At 39.0% G+C, this 7,156-nt stretch overlaps 1 protein-coding gene across 1 annotated transcript in view; it reads right to left on the minus strand.

Annotated features, from left to right (window-relative positions):
* anapc1 (anaphase promoting complex subunit 1) overlaps positions 1–7,156 on the minus strand; it is a 58,906-nt gene that overhangs the window by 8,956 nt on the left and 42,794 nt on the right. The window contains exons 46-48 of the mRNA XM_013910982.1: positions 5,858–5,925; positions 5,569–5,707; positions 3,883–3,969 (exon numbers count right to left, since the gene is read on the minus strand). Of these exons, the coding sequence (XP_013766436.1) occupies positions 3,883–3,969; positions 5,569–5,707; positions 5,858–5,925 (294 nt within the window). The remainder of the gene's footprint in view (positions 1–3,882; positions 3,970–5,568; positions 5,708–5,857; positions 5,926–7,156) is intronic.

Raw genomic sequence — 7,156 nt, forward strand, 5'->3', positions numbered from 1 at the left:
AGTTTTTTGGGTTCATTGAGAACATGGTTGTTGTTCAATAATAAGATTATTCCTCAAAAATACAACTTGCCTAATAATTCTGCACTCCCTGTATGTGCATTAACCGCTTATACTGTTGGCCACTGAAAAATGTCCATATTCTCCCGTTTGACAAACCTTTGCATTGTATTTGGAGTATGTTTTGTGTCATTATCCATGTTGTGGAAGTTATCCATTTAAAGCCTGCAGACAAGCGGTGAGCGGTAGCTAACATCCTTTAATAAAAACATGGTCGCTGAACAACTGTTCCATGGATGGGCTGATCACCCCTGAGGGAAAAGGTACCTTTGTCCTACCAGCTGTTGAAGCGGAGAAAATGGAGGATTCACAGAGCTGTGTGTTTTAGCCAGCACCGAGACCATCAACTTTGAGACGACTCTCAGTGCCCCCCTGACTGACGTCCCTCCTTATGCATGAGATAGTTGAAATAAAGGTGCTGTTACAACTCATTGTGTCTGCAGGCTTTATTAACAAATTTCCACAAACATTATTTCCACTCTGAAGCACTTTGTTGGATCTGAGCAGAGAATATAGCCCTGTGCACTTTAAAACTACTTCTTCAGTCACATAATCTATAACCACTAGTAACCAAGTTCCTTTGACAGCTATACATGCCTATATGACCATATAACATTGTCCCTACTATGTTTTACAGATGAATTAGTATGCTTCAGATCATAAGCTCCTTCTCCAAACTTTTCTTTTCCATCATTCTGGGAAGCTAATCTTTCTTCTGTCCAAAGGATGTTTTTCTCAGAAATGTGCAGGCTCTTTTGAGTGTTTTCTGGCTTGCACCTTGTTGTAAACCCCCTGCATTTACATCAATGAAGGAGTCTTCTCGATAGATTTAGTGAAGGGTTTTTCCTTAACTGGCTCACCAATGGATTCCTTCTTTTAAAGGTAATTGGTTTACTTTAACTTTTAATCCTAATGGCCTCTTTCACTTGCATTAACATCTCATTGGGCTTTCCAGGGCAAAGGTACCAAATGCAAGTTCAGCATTTGGAATCACGGCTATCCCTTCACAGCCTCAGCCTCCTAGTAAATACACCTACGGATGTTCAAGATCCTACGTCGCCTTGTTCTCGAGTTTCATTCGTATTCACAAGACTTTCAGAAAACTTGACCTCTGACCTCAATCTCGAGGTCGCCAGATCCGAAGATTTTTAGTAGATACACCCGCTGGTATCAATTTCAAAATCGTACATCTCTTCGTTGTCAAGTTATCACATTTACAAACTTGGTTGACCATACCGCCTGCTTGCCCAGTGGGTGATGACAACAGCCCATCAGCCTTTCACAGCTGAGGGGTAAAAATGTCTCTCTCTCCTAAACAATGAATGCAACACTTTTGTTAAAACCCTTGAATTCAAGCTGAAAGCCTGCAATCAGCCACATGTTTAGTGTATTAAAATTGTGTCGCTGTCTAAAATCGTATGAATTTAACTGAAGTTTGTACAGAACACATCTTAATCAATTCCTTATATAGAGGCTGAACTCCGATTAAAAACTAAATTCATTACTTTTAAGGCCATCTGTTCATGTTAGGCACACTCTACTGACAAGGAGAAATACGGAGCCTGTTGGGATCTGGATATTTAAAATCTAGGCATGGAGCTATTTCACCCCACATTAATACCAGACAGCAACGAATCTTGCAATTACACGCCAGAAAACAATTTCCTGAATTTACAGGCTATATTCACATTTAGTAAACAAGTAAAAGTAGAAAATATAGAGGCAGAAATGCTGAGATTGAACAGATAAAACTAGACGAACAGCAAAGAGATGTCCTCCTGTTCTTAAATTTAATTACAGAACACTATGCTTCAACATGATTAATTTTCTGCCATTTCACCATGCAAGTTGAAACCAATGACCTCTGTGCAATCTAACCGATTACCCAGATGTGACGAAGCAGCCACTTTACTCAAAATAAGAGTCAAGTGATTAATAAGATCAAGCTGTAGGTAAGCATTTTTTGGGCGTCATTACAGTTTATTTTTTTCATTAAGCTTGTATGCAAACCTGTTTTGACTGAAATATCCTAAAAACTATTCTTATTTTAAAGCCAATCTTTTTTGTGAGTTCTGTGATTTCACTTTTGCCAAATGTATTGCTAAAAGCAATGTTAAGCTCATTAAAGGCACAGAATGTGTGACTTTGAGGTCAAAATTGAGGTAAAATATAGTACAGATGTTAAAAATGTGCAGGAATGTTAAGGGGTAATAACCTGTGTGAGTTTTGAATTTATTCAATACTTTGCAAATATTTGGTCATAAAGGCAAACTAGCAGCAAATATTTACCAATATACTCGACTTAAAAGTAATGAATACAGGAAAAATGCTACTTGGAAAACTTCAGCATATGTGCATTATGCAGACTGGCCTCAGAGGGCCATTGAATGCCTGTTACTCCTGTTGGCATGTTGAGTCAAAGTCAAGGTCTTGAATATTTCCCACATTTCTACCAAGATCTACTGTAGCTGTACTTGAAACTTGAAACTTGTTTTGTTTGTAACATATAAAACACTGATACAGAGTCTGGTAAATGCTTCCTATATGCTTTTAATTTAAGCTAATCTCTTCTAAAGGCTGATATGGCTGTTTGTAGTTAGTTTTCCCTGATTTTTCATCTTTATGTTTATCGTTTGCTATAGCAGTTTCCTGAAATTTTCTTTATTCTTTATATAGAGAACAATTCCTTTTAATATATTTGTAACATTATAAAATCATGCTCATGGATGGGTTGTCCTGCACAAGACCTGAATCAGGATACAGGAATACATGGTGTATGAAAATTGTTGTTTATCTAACACAAAACTGACCTATTTGGGTTTTGTCTAACATGAATCTGGGAAGACATTTTATTAGCTTTTTGTATTTTTCCATTGCTTATGTCAGAGCTCCTCCACAATCATGGCTCCTTGTTTACTCTAAAGGGAAGAATAGTTTTGTTTACAATGTAACTATATTTCATTGCCAACTATGTTAACAACAAAGCTGTGAGATATTTGAAAGGTCAGGCTTCCTGGGAAAATTGACAAACTCTTGTCTGGAATAACTCTCTAAAAATACTGGCAACTACGAAGTACTACCCCTCAGCCTCCTAGTAGGCACAGCTATGGTGCATTTTTGCATTTTTTCTCAAGTTATTGCATTTCAGAAAACTTACTCTGACCTTAAGATCAAGGTGACCGAGAATCAAATTCATCCAAGATTTTTAGTAGATGCACCTATGTTATTAATTTGGAATTTCCTTCTTCAATTATTGCATTTAAAAGATTTTCAGAAAACCTATTTTGACCTTGAGGTCAAGGTCACTGAGAATCAAACTCCTTCAAGAGTTTGAAGCTCTTGCATCGCCTTGATCTCAGGTTATCGCATTCACTAATATCCGGTGCCAGGAGCCAGCCCCCTGCCTGGTGGGGTGAAGATAATAACCCATCAGCCTTTAACGACTGAGGGGTAAAAACGGTCGGTTCTGTTTAAAAAAAAAAGAAAGAAAAAAAAAAGAAAGAAAGAAAGTAGGGAAAATGCTGGATGCATCTGGATAAATGAAAACACGTTTTGTTACCTTTTGTTTGCATTTATATTCAACACATTTGCTTTAGAAATCTTACAGTAAACTATAACTCACCACTGAGCTGGCATCTCTTAAGAAAAAAAATCTGTTTAAGGCTGAGTGTTTTGCAATACCATTATACTCCTTGTGTTTGTTCAAACCAGCCACAGGCTCTCTGTTGCTCACCCACAACAGTAACATGACTGCAGGGATAAGCCATTATGGAGGAAACCTGCCTTCAGAGTGTATCCGTATCCATTTTTGGATGTAAAACTCACATGTTTCATTCCTTCAGAAGTTTTACAGAAGAGCTCGGCAAAGGAGACAAGAGCTGGCTCAGAGGTGAACGTAGAGATGGCTTCAGGCTGCAGAAAAACATAAAACAATTGTAATATTGCTATAAATTAACATATGGAGGAGAAAGAGAGAAAAGGAAGGATACAAAAGACAGATAAAGAAGCATTTGAAAGAAGAAGACATTTAATATAAGGAAGGGGCACAAGAGATGTGATCTGAAGAAATAAATGAAATCTTATGCAGTTAACACTTTTTAAACAAATCAAATTCATCTTAAAGTGTTACATAAACACGAGACAAAACAGAGGAAAAAGAGGAGACTGTGTCAAAATTGCAACATAGAAGATCAGAAAGAAAGAGGAAACTAGAAGAAGAAGAAGAAATTGAGTGGGGGGGGAAGAGTGTGGACAAGTGGAATAAACAGTGTTTGTTTTTCCCCCTCTGGACTTCTAAGTATATTGACAGCATACACTGAGACCATCAGGAAACCAGTAAATAGTCTGTCAACCACACAGCTGCCTACTGAACATTTAGTGACAACCTGCCAAGACTGGACAGAAGCATTCACTGGGGAGGAGCTCAATTCATTTCCAGTCACTCCTATTAATGTGTTTGTCTGTTTTCAAATCAAATTTTAAAGAAGGGTTTGTAAGAAGCAAAATGCAATGGAAAACTTAAATTGGTATAGGCTTCTGAAAGCTGTGTGCAGTACAGTAAGCAAATTGTTGAAGGAGCTCGTTTGCAGATGAACTCGCTGGAAAGATGCAAACTGACTCAAACTAACAAGGGTGCGGTGCAAGTTGAGGTGAGCTTTGCATTTGGCACTGTGTGGGAAAAAAAAGTCTATTAAAGAGGGAGAGACACAAGACAAAAAATAAGATAACCTATAGAAAACTAAGAATAAAATGGCTGTTTTTTTTCAAATTTGTAATATGAAATTGTCTCACTTCAACTACAACGCATCTAAAATTTTCCACCACCTGTAGATTTTTGTCTATGTGTATTAGGAGAAAAGCGTAAACAAAAAAGCTTGATAATGCTTACAAAACCTGTAAATCTACATAAAAATGTACTAAAGCCTTCATTAACCTGCAACATGTTAATGAACTCTCACCACTAACAAGTACACTACAGAAAGAGAATACAATGCAGATGCTCTGGCTGATAGTAGCAAACTTAATCTAATTTTTTAAAAAGGTGGATATTTATTGCATTTAGCACAGTTGCTTCGATTAGCATCTATGCTGAGCTTTAAGTCAGGGTTTTTTGTGTCACAAATATGGCTCGCTTTTTCACCAGCTAAATCACCATGGTAACATAAGCTGAACACATAACATGAATAAAAACAGATTATGTTCAGACTTTCAGTTTAATATCAGCTATTTTTCTCCAATTCGTTTTATTTACAGCATATTTTAAGTGTAATCCTCTACTGGGAGAATATGATTAATACATAGGAAGTTGCTTACGTTGCTAATATCATGAATGAAGCCCAAATGTAAAGTTATAGCAGTGGAAATTACTGTAGCCGGAGGTAACTGCAAATACAACTTCTCTCTGACTGGGGTTTTAGGTTTAGCCACATTACCTAACACAATGAAAGCCTGCTCATGTTGAGCTTCCCCTATAATGTCGTTATGCTTTTCAGGTTGGTGTGACAGTTTTACCTTGAAGGCTTTGACTCCAGAGCTGCGGTGGTTGACTGTGGTGGCTACCAGGCTCTTCCAACCTTGAGGGTCATCCTTGTAGGGCAGCTGGCCAGCCCGTAGTTTTACATACAACACCCCATCTCTCGACAAGATGGACCTTAGAGAGATAACAAAAGTAAGATTCGCATTTCCGTCTAAATTCCACTTATACATTTACAATAAAAAGAAGGAATTATGGTCCTTATCATTTAGCAAAATCATTACTGTAAACCTCTACCAAAGTTATACATGTTCTCTCTATACTTGCTTTAGATGCTGTGTTTCTTTGCTGAGGTCTACAGACAGTTCCCAGTAACGTGGTCCTTTCACTTTTACCTGAAAAAAATATATTGACAAAAATTACAAAAAAAGAGATTTTTCCAGGGTCCAGGGAATGCTTACTGCAGTTAAAATGATTTTGGGTGGCATAAGAAATCAGTGTTGTTAATAAGGAGATTGCAAACTTCTATTCTAGAGAACAGCAGATGATGGTAGGAATGGGGTGAGATTCCCATCTTTGACAAGGGGGACCAAAGTGTGTGCTCCAGCTAAAGGTGGATCACACTCCTCAGCCTTCCCAGGAAAGTCTATGCCAGGATGTTGGAAAGGAGAGTCTTGTCCATTAGTTGAACCTTGGATGCAGGTGGAACAATGCGGTTTTCTGCCTCGTTGCGGAACACTAGACCAGCTCTTTACCCCCTTTATGGGAGTTTGCCCAATCAGTCTACATGTGTTTTGTGGATTTGGAATTCGACCGTGTCCCTCGAAGTGTTCCGAAGGGAGGTGCTTCGGGAGTAGGGGGTGTCTGGCCCGTTGCTATAAGCAATTCGATCCTTATACAACCATTGCAGGGGTGTTGTCTGTATAGCCTGCAATAAGTCAGACGTGTGGTTATTGAACTCATCTACGTCTGCCCTATTCTCAACTATTCTATTCATAATTTTTTTTATGGACAGAATTTCTAGGTGTAGCCAGGTGGTGGAAGCCTTCCACTTGGGGGGTCTCAGAATCTTGTCTCTGCTTTTTGGAGATTATGTGATTCTGTTGGCTTCATCAGGTGGTGGCCTCCAGCTCGCACCAGAGTGGTTCACAGCAGAGCGTGAAGCAGAGTGAATGAGAATCAGCACCTCCAAGTCTGAGTCCATGGAACTCAGCCAGAAAAGGGTGGTGTGCCCACTCTGGGTCAGGGACCAGTTACTGCCCCAAGTGGAGGATTTTAAGTACCTCGGGGTCTTGTTCACAAGAGAATGGGAGACTGACAGACGGAATTGTGCAGCGACTGTAGTGATATGGATGCTGTACCAGTCTGTCGTGGTGAAGAGAAAGCCCAGCGTAGAAGTCAAGCGCTTAATTTACAGGTTGATCTGTATCACCTTACCTTATGATCACAATCTTTTGATATTGACCCAAAATAAAAATGTGGATACAAGCAGTGGAAATGAGCTTTTTCTGAAGAGTAGCTGTCCTTTCCCTTGGAGATAGGCTGAGAAGTTCAGCCATCCGGGAGAGGGTCAGAGTAGAGCCACTACTCCTGCACTTCAAGAGGAGCCAGTTGAGGTGGTTCAGG

Source organism: Pundamilia nyererei, unplaced genomic scaffold (genome assembly GCF_000239375.1).
Source record: "Pundamilia nyererei isolate P.nyererei 1_Seehausen unplaced genomic scaffold, PunNye1.0 scaffold00054, whole genome shotgun sequence".
NCBI lineage: Eukaryota > Metazoa > Chordata > Actinopteri > Cichliformes > Cichlidae > Pundamilia > Pundamilia nyererei.